At 39.4% G+C, this 20,773-nt stretch overlaps 1 protein-coding gene across 3 annotated transcripts in view; it reads right to left on the bottom strand.

The window, feature by feature from the left end:
* Window positions 1–20,773, bottom strand: part of LOC128016883 (puratrophin-1) — a 59,465-nt gene that overhangs the window by 37,521 nt on the left and 1,171 nt on the right. For 2 of the 3 annotated variants that reach the window (XM_052601749.1, XM_052601748.1), the window contains exons 2-5: window positions 9,501–9,698; window positions 3,907–6,946; window positions 341–517; window positions 147–270 (exon numbers count right to left, since the gene is read on the bottom strand). In XM_052601749.1, the coding sequence (XP_052457709.1) occupies window positions 147–270; window positions 341–517; window positions 3,907–6,946; window positions 9,501–9,698 (3,539 nt within the window). The remainder of the gene's footprint in view (window positions 1–146; window positions 271–340; window positions 518–3,906; window positions 6,947–9,500; window positions 9,699–20,773) is intronic. The other variant, XM_052601750.1, reaches the window with a different exon arrangement.

Here is a 20,773-nt window from a genome sequence, read left to right on the forward strand (position 1 = left end):
TTTATTCAGCAAGGGCGCATTAAGTCAATCAAAAGTTTATTTAAAAAATATGCAGCCTTGGTGAGCATAACTGACTTCTTTCAAAAACCATTTAAAAAAAATAACTGACCACAAAAACCTCTGAACTTTTGAATTGCAGAAGTTACCTGAGTGTACCGAAGAAGTAGACCATGATCCGCACCAGCTCTCCACTATTGCAGTTTGGATTCAACCAGATTGTGTTTCTCGTTGTCACTGTCACAAGCGCGTGGCCTGATTTATCTCGTGTTCCTAAAATTTATCTTAAAAGATTAGCTTTTGTATCAAATTGATGGAAATAGCATTTAAAGAAGACCCTCACCAGGCAGACAGAGCACTCCTGAGCTCAGGACATCACGATTGATGTCATGAGCCTCACTCTGGACAGGCTGGGTCTTCTGGGAGATGCGCGGCAGTGGTGGAGGAACTGCTGAGGGGTCTTCACTTTGGCTTTTAGCAGACAGATGGGAAACAATTCGGGCTACTTCCTGACTGGATGCTGGAATATATATTAAAAAAAAAAATCTAATAATTTGAACACAAACAACACCGGCACGCACACACATACTGTACACACCTAAAATGTAAACAACAGAAACCCATTGCAAGTCAGTTTAAAATGTTGACAACAATCATAGTCTTTAGTACATACATACATAGTAAATTAGTACATAGACGATAGTAAGCCCACAGATAAAGTTAGTCTTTACTGCAATGTTTGATTGCTCAGTAACAAAAATGGATTTAACTGAGACTCTTACTCACTGAAAGATATAAAGCACATCTTACAGATGACTGACTGAAAACTATATTTGTTTCAAACTTCTAAAAAGCTAAATCTATGGGTCGTGAAATACAAAGCTATTCAGAATCTGAAAACACTGAGGTCTTTTCACATGACAGATTTCTTTATAAAGCCAGTAGATCCACATTCTCTAAATCCCCTATTAACAAACAGCAACACAGAGATGTCTGATTGGAGCATGAGCATTTGTCCGATCTGTTACATCATGCAGCTTGGCCCTCAAATCACAAACACACTCTACTAGCTATGTTTTCAAACATCCTGTGTATCATCATGTAAATCGCCCCATAGGGCAGCTTGGATCTCTTATATCTCCCCATATACGTGACAGCACGATAGGGCTCAGAGATAACTGGAGATCAGCTTCCGACAGTCATAAAACTAAAGTTTCACTTTGCTGTGCTGCCACGCACCATTGCTCCTGCTCAGAAAATAGATTCTGAGATCAAAAACAGATGAGATAGAGTCCTGGGAATTCCAGCACTCGTAAAACAGCTTGCACAAGGACAAGGAAAACACGTATAAATTGATCTGAAGCATAATCTGGCTGAGACTGCTATATTTCAGAAGGGATTTGAGCTGGAACCGCTGAAGTGTGCTTCCTAGGAAGGAAATCTAAACATAATGGAATGTACTTCTTCAGTTAGGTAGAAAGCTACAATGAGAAAAATACAAGTTTTACCCCCACTTTCTCTCTGCTGTCTCTCTGTCTCCTTGTCTACCCAACATCCCCACATTGAGGAAGTCGACCATATGAGCCCCCCGAGGAGCAGAGTGCTGCCCCAGACAGGGCAGAGCAGAGAGGGTCTTGGCTTCACAATGTCTCACCACAGTCTGGCGTTTAGTCTGGAAATGGGCCATGTCCTCAGCCTTTATTCTTTGTACATTTCTTCTCCTTTCTATTTGATTTTCATTTCTTTCTGATGTGGCTGCGGACACTGAATAGTCAGACCGTTAGGGACAACTCCATAACATGCTATTTATACTGAAAATATTTAAATACAGCAGACACATTCATTCTTTTTATTGTAATAGAATGACTCCAATCACATGCCTCATATGAATGTGTGTACGTACTGTACATGTGTCTGTTGTAAAAATCACACATTAGTAAATGCATGGTCTGGCCAAGCAGTCACAAATCAATCATTGCTCACAATTTTATGGATTTTATCAATACTATCTAGTTCTTTAGTCAGTTTGTACATGTGAGTGGTTGTGTGTTCATCTGCCAGGCTCATCAGCTGTCTCTTTCACAGACTGAATACTCATCAATGTCTATACTGCTTTTCAAGAGGTTTTATAGATCTTCAAGAAGCTTTGTCCAAAGATGTTTTTCCTTTCAAAACTAAAAAGTCAAGCTAAACTTCTAGAAAACTGCTGACACTGAATATTTGATGTTAACTTTTAAATTTATATTCAATCGCATACACTTGAAACAGTGGATTAAAAAAAGTTACGCCCGAAATCCTCTGAAAAATTCAAACACGATGAAAGGCTAAATGAGACATTAAAAAAAATCGCAGATTAGCTTACTTCTTTGTGTGTATAAAGGTAACAGCCATAGAAACACTGCTGTAGTACTAAAACAAAACCAAAAAAGTTAGGGTTTGTGAACCACCCACTAAGAGAGAAAGAATCAGATCTATCATAGTCAAACTACCACAACAAACACACCATCATTTCTTCTTTCTGCTGTTCCCTTCTTCAAAGCAGTGTAACCCCCCACCCGTTCTCCATTACTTAAATACTCCATCTATATCCCAAAAACAGACATTTAAACATCACCCTCCGCTTACCCCCTGCAATTTCAGAGGTCCTGTTCAGGCCCACCCACCTCACCTCATCTCATGTATCTTTCTTCACACCTGTAGCACACCTGAGCCAGGTGAGCACATCCCGGCAAGCAAATCCTCTGAATGAGGAGAAGGTGGGATACTAACAGTAACCTTTGTGGAACCTCACAATGTGGAGCACTAATTAAAAATAAAATAAAAATAATGATGTGGCCACGTATTAAGGATTTGTTAGTTTGTGTTAATCAAACCGTGGCCATGTTGTACTACTTATTTAATATAATTTAATATATTGTTTAAACTAATTAGTACAGAGTGGCCTTGCTTTACTTCAAATGAGGGAACAAATGAAAAAAGTCATAGGAAGAAACTCGTAATTTGTTTAATTTCAGATATAATGCATGTAAGCAGCTCCTGATCACACAAAAACACTCTGCTTTACTCACTACAACAAATGTCTAAAAATAGTTGAATCTAAACTAAAGCAGGATTGAGTTACTGAAGTACACAAAGCAGAAATCCTGCACAGGACCCAGGCTTCTCTTCAGCTGTTTCCTTTAGCAGTTCAGATGTAAAACGGGGTCTATCTTGGACGATGTTCAGTGGAATTAATGTGTGTCTAAATTTGAAAACAAACTGTCTAGAGGCCGGAATATGACCTGTCCTTGCCAGTCAGTCCTTGTAAAGTGCCCAGTCTAAGTAAAACCAGAGCCTCCCATGCTTTTCTTTCAGCCTAAAGAGAAAAGGAGCTATATCATGCCATTGCACGGGCCATTTGAGAGCCATTTGTAACTTGTCAGAGGCCTGAATCTCAAAACCCCAAAGCTAGTCTGCTAATCTAGGGTAAAGGTGGGCATGGCAATAAATGAATGAAGAAAAAATGACTCATAGTGAACAATTGCTGACAACCATGGAGTTTGTGAAGAAGAACACAATTCATGCGTGAAACAGCTAAAAGTCAGTAATAGATGGGATTATAATTATCAAAATTAAAATATACTGATAAAATGTGAGGAAGAAGAAACAACTGTGAAAGTGGGTTATGAATGGAATGAATGAAGAAGAAAAGGAAGAGAAGTAGGTCCTTCTTCATCAGCAGAGGCAGTAGAGGAAGTCTTTAGATGCATCTGAAGCAGATAAAAGCTTAGATGCATCTGTTAAGATGAAGCAACAGGGATGGAGGCAAAAGGGGAAACAGAATGGGAAAAGTGGGAGGAGTTTAAGGAGAGAAAAGCATGTGGAGAAAGTAAAGGTGAGCGGAATGGACTTTGGTAAAGATGACTCTACCTTGTTCTTCCTGCTGATGGTAATGGGTCTCCATGTCTGCTAGTTGCTGATGCCCTGCTGGAGCACCATTCACAGTAGAAGTAACCTCATCCTCTTGCCTCTCCTCCTTTTCCCCCTTTTTCTCCTCCTCCTCCTTTGTATTTTGCCCTTCTCGTTCAGTGGTAGGTGTGTCTTCAGTGTGCATGTGTCCATTTGTGTTCTGCACATCTGCGACTGCATCGAGGACTTGATTGCATGCTGACCGGACTCTATTTTCAGAATAGCTGGTCACTATAGCCCTTTGCTCACTCACAGTAATGCCCTCTGTCTCCTCTTCCTCCACCCCTTTCTCTTTAACATTGGTTTGTTTCTTCTCATCTGTTCCTTCAGAGAGGCTGCCCTCCTCTTGAACTTGAACGTTGGAGTCAGACTTGTGTGTGGAATCTACCAGACCTGTTTGAGCAGTCTCAACTTCTTCTGCACTACAAACTGCTACTATATCTTTCTCTGTTTTGTTTTCTGTCATTCCAATGTTTTTTTCTACCGTTTCTCCCTCCTTACAAGGTGACTTTTCCTCTACTTCTCGTGCTTTTGTCTGGAGTTCCACCTCAGTCTTGTTGTTTCTGTCCTGGCAGGATTCAGACCTCACCTGACCCTGTGAAATGAGCGTGACCAGATCCTCCTCAGGCGCTATGGTGGCAGAGGCCAATGCTACTGGTTTGCTTTGTGGAACAGTCAAAACAGCCCCACTTTCTTCCTCTGCACTGAAACTATAATCACCATCAGATTCATTAATGTCATGGCTAGTGTTACTAAATGCTTGATGTTCTTCTTTTGAGGCTGAGATATCATGTACTTGCTCAGATGGTGTTTGGATGTGTCTGTGTATCTGACATAAGCTGTGCTCTGTTTGCTCAGTCTGTTTTTGTAAAGACACACTGACAGTCAGGGGTTCAGAAACCAACACTTTGCTATTCTGCATATCACAACTGCCTTTCAGGCCATGATCACCTCTGGCCTGCTCAGATTCAGATCTGACTTCTGCTTCCGGAGCAGGATCAAACACAACAAGTTCAATAATAGCCAGAGAAACTTGTTCTGAGTTTTCACTCTCTAAAGCACCAGATAATGTTTCATTCTCTGGTTGTGATATAGTTACTTTGCTGTCTGATTGCTCCAAGCGAACTGTTGTGTTGTCTGTTTGTGATGTACTTAGTAGCATGTTGTACAAATGCGATGTATTGAGTAGTTTGCTATCTGGTAAAGATATACTAACAAGTTCACATTCAAGTGTTTTGATGTCTGTTTGGAATGTCTTGATTGGCTCACTGTCTAGTTGTGATATGTTGATTGGTTTGCTCTGTTGTTGTGATGTGCTGACTAGTTGAGATAAGCCTTCTTGTTTGTTGTCTAGTTCAAATGTGCTAACTAGTTTGCGGTCAAGCTGATATATGCTTACTAGTTTATGGTCTGGTTGTGACATCTTGACTGGCTCACTGACTAGTAGTGATGTGCTGACCGGTTTGCTGTCTTGTTGAGATATGCTTAGTGGTTTAAGGTCTGGTTGAGATATGCTTACTGGTTCACTGTCTGGATGTGATGTTGTGACTAGCTCATTAACTAGTTGTGACATGCTGACTGGTTGGCTGTCTGGTTGTGATGTGCTGACTAGACTATTCTCTAGGTGACCTATGCTTACTGGTTCAACGTCTGGATGCGACATCTTGACTGGCTCATTGTCTGGCTGTAATGTGCTCACTAGATTGTTGTCTATTTGAGATGTGCTTTCAGGATTAAAGTCTGACTGTGATGTCCTGACTGGCACACTGACTAGTTTTGCTGTGCTGACTGGTTTGCTGTCAGGTTGAGATGTGCTGACTAGCTCGTTGTCTAGCCGAGATGTGTTTACTGGTTTAACTTCTGATTGTGGTGTCTTGACTGGCTCACTGTCTGATGTGTTGACTAGTTTACTGTCCGTGTTTAATGTGCTGACTTGATTGTTGTCCAGCTGTGATGTATTGACTGGTTTACAGTTTGTTTGTGATATGTTATGTGTTGGCGTATCAGAAAGTGGAGCGGAATCACAGTCGCAGTGTTGAGACACAAACTCACACTCAGACACACTGTCACAGGAAGCTGTACCTGCAGCACAGGTGTGCTCAGACCCGTCCACCTGTGGACGCTCTGGGGTTAAGATCACAGGTCGGTAGGTATCACTCAGGTTTTCTTCAATCAGCATGGCACATACCATGCTCTGGGAGCATGCACCATTCTTCAAAAGACTTTGCTCTGGTTTAGCTTTATGCGGAGTAGAAACCGCAGTCAGTGGTTTATGTAGATTCCTGTAGTTCATGCTAATGGCTTGAGTGAGAGAGCCCTTCTGTGGGGAAAAGCGTGGTAAGGAGATATCAGCAAGCTCCACATACTCTCCCTCTGAATCCTCTGCCGTGCTGCTAGAGCTCCGTCCACTGCTCTCTTTACCGATCTCACTGAGAGCAGGGAGGAGCTTAACCCCCTTGCTCTGACAGTCCATCTCCTCGGATTGCTCAGTGGAAGTGTCAATAAAAATCCTACATCGTATGTCCTCAGGGTTGTCTTCTTGATCTATGTCTGAGTCCCTTTCCTCTCTGTTGGCAACTTCCTTGCACATCCCTATATTTTCAGCCTGTTCTTTAACTTTGGGGGGTCTGCTGATAAACTCCGGGTGAACAATATCCTCCCAGGGTACCCTATAAATATCATTATCCGCTGATAAAAGACAGTGTTCCAGGGCGGCTCTTCTGACCACACTCCTCTCCCGGTTTATGGAGTCCAGCCAGTCCATGGTGAATAGAGAGGTGTATGCTAGCTTTGGCACGTCCAGCTCCTCCGCATGATGCCCGCTAACTGCCAGACACTTTACTGTGATACGCGGGGGGCTTTTGGGCGAAGGCGTCACCTGTAAGTAAAAGTCGCTGGGCCGTAACACACGCCAGTCCAAAGAGGAGAGCTGAATTATGACCTTCTCATGGACACAGAGAGGCCATCCCTCATGACGAAACAGGAAACCACAGTATGGGAACTGCAGAGAAAAGAGAGAGGGAATAATCAGTCAGGCCATCAATAATTGTTCATTTAACTGTTGTTTAGTTACATAGAAACACTTGCTAAACACATTTCAGTTATCTTTAAATGAAAAAAACTTCTAATATACTGCTAATAAATAAAAGAAATCTAGCCAAACAGAGTTAGAGGCAAGGTTCTGTCATTAATAATATTTGGCACATGTGGCTATTTATGTTTGCCATTTTTCCCATTCTAAGTGACATGAAGCTATTGGTAACAACAAACTGCTAAAGTTTACTTTGGTTAGCTCAAAGGGGATTTAATGGGAAAACATGTATTACAAAAACTAATTAAATTAAATTAATTAAATTAAAGCAACATTCTGCCAGCTTTACTAAGGTTTTTAAAATTGCATTTAAGTAACACAGCACAGTGAACACTACACATAATAAGATCACAGGGACAGGGATTATGAGAGATTCTTTCTTGCTGAATCCGGATGCATCTAGATGAACAAGTTTGCACAATAAGCCCCTTCATTGTAACTCAATTTCAGAGATAGAGAAACCCTGTAGTCACTCTGCACCCTGTTCCATTCATTTGAATGAACTCACACACACACATGCACACACAAACTACAAAAAGTGAGACAGAAAAAGGGATATAAATAAAATGCTAGGGGTCCTGTTAAGAACTGAGAAATTAAAATTCCCGTAATCTACTAACGATTGACACGCCTGTACAAACAGAGTGTTCCGATGAAGGGGTCAAAACAGGATAGAAAATAACCTTTTTCTTCTAAATTATGATGTATTTTATGTAAAAACATTCAAATAATAAGAGGACTTCAGAGAACAGTACAAAATAATGAAAAAAAGCAGTTCATTACCTCTTTAAAATGTCATATAGTAGCAGCCAGACTAACAGACCTAAAGAAAAAACTTAATTTACATGTTAAACTTCAGACTACAATTGGCCTCTCAATTGATATTAGTCAAAGCTGTGTGTAGTGTGAATTTGAGCCCGGCTCTTAATATTTCCCGATTACTTCTCCATCTATACATCATTTCCTGCCATATGCATATCATTTCTCATATGCTGTGGGAGTAACATGTGGGGGCGTCACAAAGAAAACTGTAAGTGAGGGACCAGCAGCTGAAGTCGAGGGTGTATACAGCTGTGTAGTGCATGTGAGAGTGTCTATCTGTACTGATCTGGCTGGGAAAGATCCCAGCACTCTGAAGTGTTGATAGGACTTATAGTATGGAAGCATATATGAAGCAAAATTATTTTTAAAATGAAATATGAAAAATGTATTTCTGTATTTCTGTACCTTCACCCATATGTGCAAAGTTTGGTGCAAAAGGAAAATTAAAATATATAATTTACATTTTCGATTTCCAAAAGTAGTCTTAATATGTAAATTGCATAATAATTTTAATGTTTTATAAGTTGTGAAACGAAAATGAAAATTCACATTGATTTGATATTTGTAATATATCCAAACAGAAATAGTAGCAAAAACATCATTTAAATGCTATTTGTCCTAAATGCATTTAGACTAACTTTCCACTTCTCCACTTCATCTACCAGTGAATTCAACGATCTTACCAGATGTCCAGCCGCCATGTTTTAAACTATCCAAACGTAACATGCTTCTACCAATCCCTGCCTTGAAGCATTGATTGATGGAGGGTGGGAGTGGTCAGCTCAGAATGCATCTTCAAAGTTGCACTGAATTTTGCTACAAATATCCCACAGCGTCATGATGAAAATGCAATCCCATGTCCATTTTTGGACAGGTTACACATATCAAATGAATGTGGGTTATACATTTTCATTTCGTAACTTATCAAGCATTAAAATTAGTGTGCAATTTATATATTAAGACTACTGTTGGAAATGGCAAATGTAAATTATATAATTTAATTATGCACCAAAGTTTGAACAATGGAAATTGTCAATTTTAATACAGAAATACATTGCCATTTTGCATATTACATTTTAAATGGAATTTTGCTACATATATGCTTCCATATTCTAGGGGCTTCTTCTCAAATAACCAAAACAAGAAGGACCAACACAAACATTCAGGCCTATAGGCTTACTCTGCGTATACATGTGTGTGTGTGTGTGTGTGTGTGTGTGTGTGTGGGTGTGTGTGTGTGTGTGTGTGTGTGTGTGTGTTCTGGGTACACCCTCATGATGACTGATGATGAGTGGGGGCTCAGCTAACAAAACATGACACACACAGAACAGGACATGACAAAACACAACCAGAGGCTGAAAGAGAAATCATGAACACAATGAGCTCGAAAATGTTACACTAAGGCAAATGAGAGAATGAGAAGAGAAAAGAAAAGAAAAGAATGAAAGGGAAATGTGTCACACATTCATCCTGTTGAATGCGTGTCTGGGAATTTTATCAGCCTAGATTCAGGGTTTGTATTAATTTAGATTTATTCATTTATTAACTTTTTATTAATGATATGATAAAAACATTTTTTAAATAAGAATAATAGTGAATAAACGAACAAATAAATATATAAAAAGAGAACTGTGATACTCACGCATGCATCCTGTTGTATGCTCTGTAGGATGTGTTTAGCGGGCACCAGGAAGTCAATGATGTAGCGTAGTCCGTCCCCACGGTATGTTGTCTCAACCACGTCTAACACCTGGCATAGCACGGTGGCCGCAGTGGCTTCAAATGGAGGGTAGAGAGCAGAGAGTGTGCTCTGAATACAGTTGTCCAGAGATTCAGAGTCCTGTAGAGAAACATGCAAATAATCAGAGGAAGCACAAAAACCTTCTTCACAACTATATCTCAACGGTATGGACATTGACATAATTACAGCAACATTTTTTTATTATCAATATGAACGCTGAGAATTCAAGATGACCTCAGTTAAGCTACCGATCATCCGACATCCTACGTGAAATGCAATATACTGCCCAAATTTGCAAAATGGTAAGTCCAGCACAGGCACACAGATAGATGCACTCTCTGGCAGTGAATCACCCAAGCCTGGTGTTGTCTGTCAAAACCCAGACCAGGCTTTTCTTCTACCATGTCTACACATGTCCTGAAAACAGCTGATCAGCGTCCCTGGTGGTCACCATCATGAGCCCTGCGATCTTTAGAGAAGCACAGCGACTGGAGAAACCTGACTCTTGAAGCTGGGAGCGACCATTACACTGCTAAAAATAACAGCTGCACCAGCCACATTTCAAGAAATATGCCTGAAGTCTAATTTACTGGATCAGTTCGCTCTTAATAAGCATGATATTTTAAAAAAATATATTGAGCTTTTTGACTGACAGCTGATTAATCAATATCCACATATAAATGCAATCATTAATTATGCAAGGAGATGGTAAAAATGTCTGTACAGTCCATACAATTTGTGTACTACATGTTATATCACGTCTGGAACACAAGCGTGCATCACTGACTTTCTAGAAAAAAATGAAACGGGCTTAACGTAATCAGCATTGGAGCGTTTCTTTGTAAATACAGATTGTGTTCACTGCAAATACTTTTGTATACAGTTGTATCTCGTCAGATTCCCACTATAATCTCAATCAACAATCATGTCAGTGCTCGCCAGGCTAACATGAAGGTCAATTCGCTAGAAATCTCAGTGTGGTGGTATGTTATACACTGGAATCAAATTGTGTATTGTTAACAGGAATATTTCACAATCCACAATGTTACATTTTAATGGTGAAAAAGTAATTAAGAGACAATTATAACGCTTACCATTTTGGCCCATCTAAACTTCCTCTCATGTTCTTGGTAAAACGCTTAACTGTGTTGAATTATTTCCATAATCACTAATTTCCCATAGATTATCAGTAAACTCACTGATCTCACTGAAGTGCCACCCAAACCACACAACTGCCTGAAAGAAGTTCTATACCCAACTTACGGCCTCACAAAACTACTAGGGTTACTAAAGATGAAAAGTACAGTCTAGCATATCCAGTGACTGAGGCATGTCACCCAGCAGAGATGGATGAGACATTCAGACATGCCTTAGAGACCCCTCAAAAGTGTGATTACCTATATGTGTGCACGGGTAGATGGTAATCTGGGGTACTGATAGAAGATATGGGAACCATAGCAAAGCCAAAGTTGAAGATGTCTATGGTGAGAGTAAGAAAGATAAAGAACATGGGAATGAACAATGTGCTGCGAGCTAAGCAGACACACAGGTGCACTGTGGGTAAATATTGTACTTCCACCAGCATTAAACTGAAGATGAGAGATTAAAGATGTCATGTGGGAGCAATGAGAAAGAACTTCTTGCATACAAGAAAACAAAGTGCCAGAGAGGTTACCAAAAGGGGGATGAGGACCACCAGCCACAAGAGATAAGTGATAACTGGGACACAATCAAAGGCATCAACAGAAACTAAGGCAACCACAACTCACTGTTATATTTGTTATATTGGGGAGGGAAAAAATTAGATTTTACTGGACAGAAATCCTTGGCAAACCAAGTGACTTTATTTTAAGTTTACTTTATGTTTAAAGCTGGTTAGTAGAAGCACGATGTCTTACAATCTAACTGCTGAGTATGTTAGGGTTTGTCTACAGTATGTATAATTAGCAAATAAAACTAATAAAGTCTATTGCTGTTGTCCTCAAACAATAAGGAGGCCCTTGTCCGGCTTCCAGGGGCATAATAAGTCTTAATTACTTATTTTAATGATATAATAATCTAAAAATATGATTATTATAATAATACCGTACTTATATATATGAAAAATATAAATATATTCTTAATTAAAATTATATTTAAAACACACACACACAAAAATGTACTACAATAAAATGCCATCATATTTCCATCAAGTTTTCTTTTATTACAATGTAAGTGCCTTGGGGTTCATATCAGCTCAGATAAGAGGACCTTCGATTTTGTCTTAGACAATGCCTGGGAGCCGAAACGTTTGAGAATCACTGGGCTATGGTATTTCTGGTATATAGCCAAGTAAATGTCATTTGTGGTGATGTCATTTGTGCCATTCTGTTATGAGTGCTGTAGCTCAGCCTGAAACCTGAGATTCCCTCACACACATCTCAACCATCTGAAAAGAGAAAGAGAATGAAAACGTGATCATTCTTTGACTCTCATCTTTAAGTCTTTTTTCGGTCTTATACACTGATCCATATCTGGAGCTGTAAGAATACACATCGGTCAATCTAGTCAGGTTTCTCCAACTCTGAAAACATTCTTAAATACTGCGCCATTGATGCATTAGATCCGTTAGAAGGACAAACTCAATTTGCTCAATTTATTTCACATTACACAAATCTAAATTCCAGAATCTGTGTAGTTTGAAGTGAAAGTTCAACCGATGTTTACCAGGTCTAAACATGATCCGGATGCCTGAATGTTCTTCATCAACATCAGTCATTTCATATATACAGTATGGGTCACCTCTTGTGCAGAATACATTCTAACAGCCCTCTTCAAGAGTTAATGAATTCCAGGTTGTGGGATCTTCATTGGTTTTTGATGTAAGTTCAGATTCAATTTTTAGGTTTAACATTTCAGTTTTTTATAGCAGTTGCACAAAAGATTATTAAAATGTTCTTCACCCCAAGTTAAAAAGGCTCTTTTAATAGAAAGAACCAAGGAGTTCTCAACTAAATATGTCCATTGTTGTTTGAGAATTTGGGATGAGTGAAGGTCTTTTTTTTTTTTTACAGTTTGGCAGCAGGACGGCCTTCAAAAAAAAGCACAGAATGCGTTTCCTTCTCAAACAGTTCCGACTGAGGTGCCAAGAAGGCTTCAATCAAAGAGCAGGCTCTAGAGCTTGGGGAAAAGCTCCCTTGAGGCCCGCAAAAATCCTGCAGACTCTCTCTGCTGAATAATGCATTACATCATTAGGATCCCCATTTAAACCTGCACGGGAACACACACCACCCATCATCGCAGTATCATTTTTCCAAGAGCCGTCACTCTAGCTAAACTCATCTGAACAGTGGCACGGCATGAGAGAAAGACGTTGATTAGAGGAGGCTGTGGTTTCATGTGTTTGTCATGACTAATGCTCAGTTATAAGTTTGACAGAGTCTGTAGTGTGCTGACCCAGGAAGGAAGAGAAATCAATGCTGACTTCCTGTCTCAAACAGTGTAAAAGCAAACATTTCCAAGAGAAAGTCAAATATTCCACATTCCTTCTCCGTTTTACCTTTTAAAGGTAAGAAACAGCAGTTTAGACTTTTCCTCAGTGAGCTGAATGAGAGAGCCTGGAAGGGCTCAGTCTGAGAGAGGAGAGGGATTTACTGTTAGTCTGCAGCAGACGGCTTCATTTTCTCCAGATCTGAATGGCCACACAAGCCGCTCATTCCTCGCTCTCTTTTTATCACTCATCTTGGTCTTTTCTCTCAGGCATTAGTGAGACACGTTGGTGAGATTTGGGACTACAAAGGTATCATTCTGCAAAGCTCCGTAGTCATGCCTACAGGATAAACACAGTGCCTCGTGAGCTTGTGTGAGTGTGCTGTTCCTCACTTTGTCAGGCGCATATTCTGTGGTTTATTTGTGGTTGGACTTGTTCTTTGTCACACTGAGCCCCGGCAAAATCTGATGGAAAGTCTTTTAACATCTTCTGCAAAAAACTTTCTGAATTCAGTGGAACAGTTTAGAGACAGTACTTTTTTTTTTTTTATCAATATAATTATTCAGGCTTAAGGCTGGAATACACTGCACAATTTTTGCCCTGATTTTCTGCCGATATACATTCTGGAGAAGTTGATGCTAGCTGCAAAAAGTCAGATTCTTTAGCTTCAGTCTATGATTACATCCAGAGGATATCAGACATTTTTGATATTTTCAGTCGATTTTAGAGCGCAAATTGTTTTCATTTGTCACACATCTCCTAGCAACAAGGCACATGTTTCTGTGTGAGTTTGTTGTGCCGAAAATCAATTAGGTAAACTAGCAGTGGGCGGGTTTCACAAATCAAAACAAAGATCGACATTCCAGCTCAGAACGCACATTTTCAAAAGAGAATAACTGACTGTAGCATTGATTTTCAGATAAACACGCAAGTTAACTTAGCATGTTTCTTAAATATCTGCAAACATATTATGGTATTTTTATGCTTTAGTAGAGTCAAAAACTTACATAAAGCAGCTTTTAATCTTATTTAATTATACTTTGTGCAATCAGACTGTGGCTTCAAAAGAAAAATAACTAAATAAATAAAAGAAAGAACAATACAAAGTTCCTTTGTTTTGTTTTTGCTTTTTGAAAACAATATCAAATCTGGGCATACATGATGAATTGAACCATTTCCCAGAATGTGACAAACCATCTAATGGCAGCTGTCTGTGTCTAGGGATGTTGTTAGGAGGAGTTTTATTAATGGCATGGGCTCTTACTAATGATAATCATGACATGAATGCACGGCATACGGCTTTGTTAAATCAAGCCTGTCCCCTTTTAAGATGGCAGCTTGGCCTCTAGCTAGACAATATTAGATTACTTAAATAAAACATCTCTATGGGTCACACTCTTACCGGTGAATAATCAAATCAATTGCATCTGTCCCAAGGGAACACTGAGTCACTCTGTTAACCGTTTAACCCTTACAGAACACCATTTTAAGGAAATTAAGGCAGAAAAATGTTTGGAAAGTAGCGTTATGGAACACAAGCTAGGTGTGCACTTATAATCAAACTATAGCCAGGTTTTTGCATTGCTACAGTCTTCATCTGTCTATATTAAAGTGTAGGAAACAATGTGTAACTGAATATTTGAAAGATTGGAATCACAGTTTTAAAAAGTCAATTTAAACGTACATACTGTGCGTGTGTACAATAATGATATATTTCTACACATAGCATAGTGGTTGGATAGATGATAGGAATGTGATATGCTCAGACTTGTTCTTTTCAAAAACTGCCATCTGATGAAGAATTACAACATGGAATAATTTAGCTAGAGAGATAATATAATCCATAAAATTGTCAGTCAAGTTGACTGAGATTAATAAAAGCTACGTTGTTAGTTCAAGTGCATTTGCTTTAAACTGCAGCTGAGCTCTAACAGATGTACAAGGTAATAAGAGATGCTGTCGAATATGTATGCAGTATTGCACACACTAAAACACACACTCACCGACTCTGAGAGGTAGCGTATGGCAGGGCAGAGCACTGGGGACCTGACCTTTCACCCCAGCACAAGTGACAAAATGAACAAGCTGTCCATTAAAGCAACACAGTAAAAAAGAAAAAAGGGACAGAGAGAGAAAGAGACATGAGGTAACAAAAAGAAAAGAAAGAACAAATATTTCCATTTCCAGTGTTTGTCCTGTCCCTGTGTCCCAGCTGATCATGTGACCAGGCCATTGTGCATGAGTGTGGCACAGAGGTTTAGAGATACATTGGCAGGGCACAGTGTGATGGTGCTACAGCAATGGGGAATTATGGACACAAAAGAGGTGTAAAAACCTCTCTCTTTCTCTCCTCCCAACCCCCAATATAGACATTTTCCTACTCCGTTATCAGCAGGCTGATAAGAATAAGGTTTTGGACAAGAACTTCCTGAAGAGGTGAAGCATCTGTTGCACTAGTCACCACATCAAATGACTGTCCAATGCTCAGATCACTCGCTCACAGATCTAGGTCAGATCTACCTGGAACACCTCAATATAACTCGCTACAAGAAAAACACATTCAGGAAATATTTACCAACTGGCTAAATGATACCTGTATATACATTTTTCCAACAAAATATGGAACTATGTAAAACTCTGACTGTCAGCAACATTTCATTTATAACTGTGTAGATAAAAGATCTGCATTAAAGCGATAGATGCTCACTAACGTTGCTGTGTGTGAATGACTTTCATCTGTGGAACAAAAAAGTTTGTATGAGCTTTAAAAAAAAACATCAAAACGATAAGACATTTTTCAAAATATCGTCCTTTTGTGTTCTCTCCGTATGAGAAAACAGATTTTCTTAAAAATCTGAAAAAATGGTACGGAAGTGCCAAACCTCATCTCATCACATTCCTGGGGTGAGTGAGGCAGAAAATGAGAGCTGTCTAACATTCCACAGAGAATCAAACCTGATGCTCACATGAGTCATAACTGTTCAAACAGCCATCAAAGAAATCAACAAACCCTCCCCATGTGCATTTTTAACTCGGTGTCCTAACTAGACACACTGTGGAAGGTTTCCAGTGACAAGAAATGTGTTGGTCCAAATGGAAAAATTATATGCTGTGCCAATCAGAACAGAGCTGATGCATATTATAAAAGGTTGTATGGCGCTGGACCAATAACATTCCTTGTTGGTGAAGCACATTTCTGCAGAAACAAACCAAGTAATCAACAAAACGTTAAATCTGGTCAAGACTGACTGACATCCTTAAACTTTCTCTCTTCTTAACTTTGTCAAATGAATTGTCTTTCATTCTGAATCCCTTGCAAAACAGTACTCTGGTGACAGCAGTATAGAGTGTCACATCAGAGTTCTCTGAATGCTTGAAGGGTGGCAGTCTTCAGACCCAGAGGCGTCAGGCCAGCGCTCTGATTCACACGGTCACTGCGTTGGCATCAAGCTGTAAACAATATGCCTGAAGCCAAGACTCATAAGAGGCTCCATCCATATACAGCCGTCTACTCAAAACGATAAAATGTGCATCATTCATTAGCACCATTTGGAGCCCACAGTCATCCATTAGGGCTTTGAAGAGTGTGACCAATACTGTAGATGTGTGTCTTTGTTTCTGTTTGTCTTATCTTGATAACATATCTGACACAGAATAAACAGGTGACTGATCGTCTAATGCTCTTGGGCAATTTTGAAGTCAAAGCGCAAAACCTAATCCAGCAGGTTAGGACGGGATGGTTAACCATATTCTGCAATACTGCAACTACTATGGGGTAAAACCATGTTTTTTAAAGGGGTTGCTGTTATGTTGTAAGTAATCTAAAAGATTTCTAAATGCATCTACTTTATGAAGGGCAAATAAAGTGCTTTTGCTTTTGCCTAGATACACACAGCATCTCTATGACATGACTGCTTCAACACTAACTGCGGTTACTGAAACCACAGCTTCTTTCTTTGCGTGACCATTTGGCCGGCATCATGCAAATATGTCCACATAGTGACGTAGACATGTGGGGCCGTGTTAGAACGAGCCATTTTAAGGGGGCGTGGTGGAGTCTTAACTTTTAAAAAGAATATCTCTTTGGATTTGAGACTTTAGTCTTTGCAACTTCTTTATCTTCTTTATGCACCAAGAGTTTGTAACACTCCAAAGAGAAAGGAAAAATTTTAAATCGCATCACATGACCCCTTTAAGGACATAAAGGGTGTTGCATTAATAAATGAATGTGAGTTTGCAGTCGATTGGAATGAGGAATGAGGTTAAAGTTGACTAAAAGAATGGAGAAGTCCAATATACGTCACCAGAGAGAAGTCTGTTGTTTTGTTTTGGATTTTTTACGTTTTTTATTGAAAGAGAGTTATGATATATTGATTAAACCTTTGGGTTATTGCCAGTGTTTGGAATAACGGCGTTTAAAAGAACAGCGTTAGGTAACAACGTTATTTTTTCAGTAATGGGGTAATCTAATGAATTACTTTTCCCGTCGTTACAACGCCGTTAACATTACTGGACGTTAAATGCGGTGCGTTACTATGCATTGATTTAATAAACTATGTAATCCGAATGCATCCCTGGCTCACACAGCGAGTAAGGAGGTGGGTTAATAACGAGATAAGTGATTATGATTGGCTAAGGCAGAGTCATTTGTTTCATGATAGCCAATCAGAGCCAGTGTTTATACGCCAGCGGCGCCAAACACACACACATGCACGAACGCAACAGCTAAACAGAGATTCGCAGCAGCAGCAGCAGAGATGGCGAGTCAGGAGCAATCCGTTGAAAAGTTGGCATTTTCAAGGTGGAGATATAAGCACTACTTCAAATTCATTGATGTCAAAGCAAGAACGTGCATGTAATGTGTACATGTAATGTGTGACACACGCATCTACAAAGCTAGTGGCCAAAAACACTGTTCTTACAAAAATAATACTTGAAGTGCAGGATAAAACTCTTGCTGTCTGTTGACGTGCAATAAATATCGAAAGTTATGTACGAACACCTGTCTGTTCTACTCATTTTAGCTGACTTGTGAAAACTGCTCAAAAAAAAAGTCTATGGCAACTTTTTTTTTTTTTTTTACAGTAACGCAAAGTTACTTTCCCTGGTATCGAGTTACTTTTATTATAGAGTAATTCAGTTACTTTTTGGAACAAGTAGTGAGTAACTATAACTAATTACTTTTTTAAAGCAACATTCCCAACAGTGGTTATTGCACATGGATGATTTGTTCACAATACGATCTACAACATACACAATTAAACAAATTAATTCTCAGGTAAAATTATGTCTACTTCAATAAATCCTGAATAAGGGAATATGGATTAAGACATGGCTGAGAGGCAGTTGCTAAATGATACACATTTGTATGAATGAAATGCATACAAAGACCAGACTTACAGGGTCAGCCCCTGAAACAGCTTAGCTTCTAAGCTTCAAGTGTCCCCTAAAAATAAATCCCACCTAATTTTAATTAGTCTTTCCCTGAAATCCAAACTTGTAGATAGGACCCCGTCTAAACTCACTGGCACATAATCAGTCAAATATACAATGCAAATCCTGTGTCCTTAGGTCTTTGGGGTTAATCTCCAGAGCGGTGTACAACTTCAGAGCGGTTTCATTGAGATCAAAGCTTATTCATGAGCTAAACACAAAACAACGTTGACTTTTGGCCCTCTGCCACTGATGGATTGAGTCATGGTCTCTTCTATTGTGAAGCAAGACTCCATTGGCTGAGAGCTGGATTGTGTGGCGACACTGTCTGGGCCTGAACTCAGGATGTGACAGTGTAAGGTCATGTGGAAGGGGCTACATAAAATGGGGGGGGGGGGGTCCCAATGTTTGACTTTGGCACAAGCAATGGGCACCAACTGTGAAAATAAACACAATTTAGATCACGTGATGACATAGTATACTATGTTCAAATACCCTTTAAACATCCTATAATTTTAGACTTCAACCAAACTTAGATTTGTGCTTTTAATGGCAATTAACCTCTATTTAACTTCCCAATTCTTCCGAAGTCTGACATACTGTAAATTTTCAGGGTGTTATCACAGTGATTATGGACACAAAATTTCTGGCCACTGCTAAAATAGGTCATGGGTTTAAAAGGACAGTGGGAATTGACCTAAACATGTGTTTACATGTTGTCACTAAAATGTGTGCACATTTATATTTATGGTCTTCCTTTTTCGTCCTTTCCTCTACAAATGAACCATTTATTTCCTCCTCAAATGGTCCACACAGAACAGTTTTTCTTTCCTGCCTAGTGTATTGGGATTAGCATGTTAAAGAAGAGAGAAGCAAAGGGTGTGACAGCATTCTTGACGCAGCAAGAGCCACCCAAACAAGATCCATAACAGTACACTGATTCATGCGGTTATATTAAGTCTGAGAGATAACTGCTGTGACAACCCTGATTTCTAAAAAATAAAGATAAAATCCCTAACCTGTATGACTCTCTTCTGTTGAATAAAAAAAAACAGTGTAAGGTATACAGTAAGGTATGGAATTTCAGTCATGTTTTTCACTCAGTTTTCAGTCTAACTACTTTACCTGTATAGATATGGTCTCAATGAATGACAATTTACTAAAAATGGGAGACAGTCTGTAACTTCAGCGTGTGAGGTAATGAAATGGCATGAAAATGACTGATGATTAGCATCAATGCCTCAAAGGAAACAAGTCAAAGCTTGATCCCATACATTACAGTTCGCTTACAGTGTACGCAAGAGAAAACAGTGAAATCTCTTAACATTGCATAGGGCTCTCTTGCTGCTCCACATCTTGAGTTGTGTCTGTATGTAATGGCTATCACCAGTGCACAGTGATTTACAAGAATGTAGGACAAAAAGGTCTTTAGTCAAGAGAAAGAGCGAGAAAGAGAATGCTGTGATCATGTTTTATACTCTGTTGAATAGTTCTGATCAGGAGAAGCATCGTGAGCATTCCTCTACCTCAGCAGGAGTTTGGAGTGATTTAGTAAGATAAGCAGCACAATCGTTTTCAACATTGATAATCACAATACATTTTTCTTGGGCACCAAATCAGCATATTAGAATAATTTCTGAAGGCTCATATGACACTGAAGACTGGAGTAATGACAACTGAAAATTTATCTTTTCACACACACACACATCAAACAAATCTGACCGCTAGCAAAATTCAGCCTCACATTTACAAACAGATGCCTGCACGTTTAATATCATAGGTGTTTGTTATTACTGTTGAGACCCCTTAGTCATAAAAAGCCCTGAAGCTGCCTTTCTCATGAAACCCCTGAAGAACAGTGATGAAATTCTTTGTCAAGAGTCTAAGAAGCATGCATCGTAACTCGAAAGGGTTAAAGTTTAACACTTCAGAGTGGGCCTTTACCTGACAACAGATCCGGACAAACCTCAGACCTCTCCGAAACATCTGAGCAAACCTGCTTTTCAAACACAACTACTAGATAACCCAGTGACCCTTGGACAAATGTCTCCACAGCGAGCTGGGTCAAATTAAAGATCGCCTCACTGCCAAGTTGTCCTGAGACACAAAAAAGAACACAATAAATGGGTCTAATTTAGGCCTCCGACATCTTGACAAGCAGATTGTGGGTTTAAATGAACGAGCGGGAGGCTGTTTTGCTTTTAAACGCATTTGTTTCCAGTTACCTCTAGAGCTATTGTAAGCTACAGATGACTGAGCCAGAGCTGCAGTG

The sequence above is a fragment of the Carassius gibelio genome, chromosome A7, assembly GCF_023724105.1.
Source record: "Carassius gibelio isolate Cgi1373 ecotype wild population from Czech Republic chromosome A7, carGib1.2-hapl.c, whole genome shotgun sequence".
Lineage (NCBI taxonomy): Eukaryota > Metazoa > Chordata > Actinopteri > Cypriniformes > Cyprinidae > Carassius > Carassius gibelio.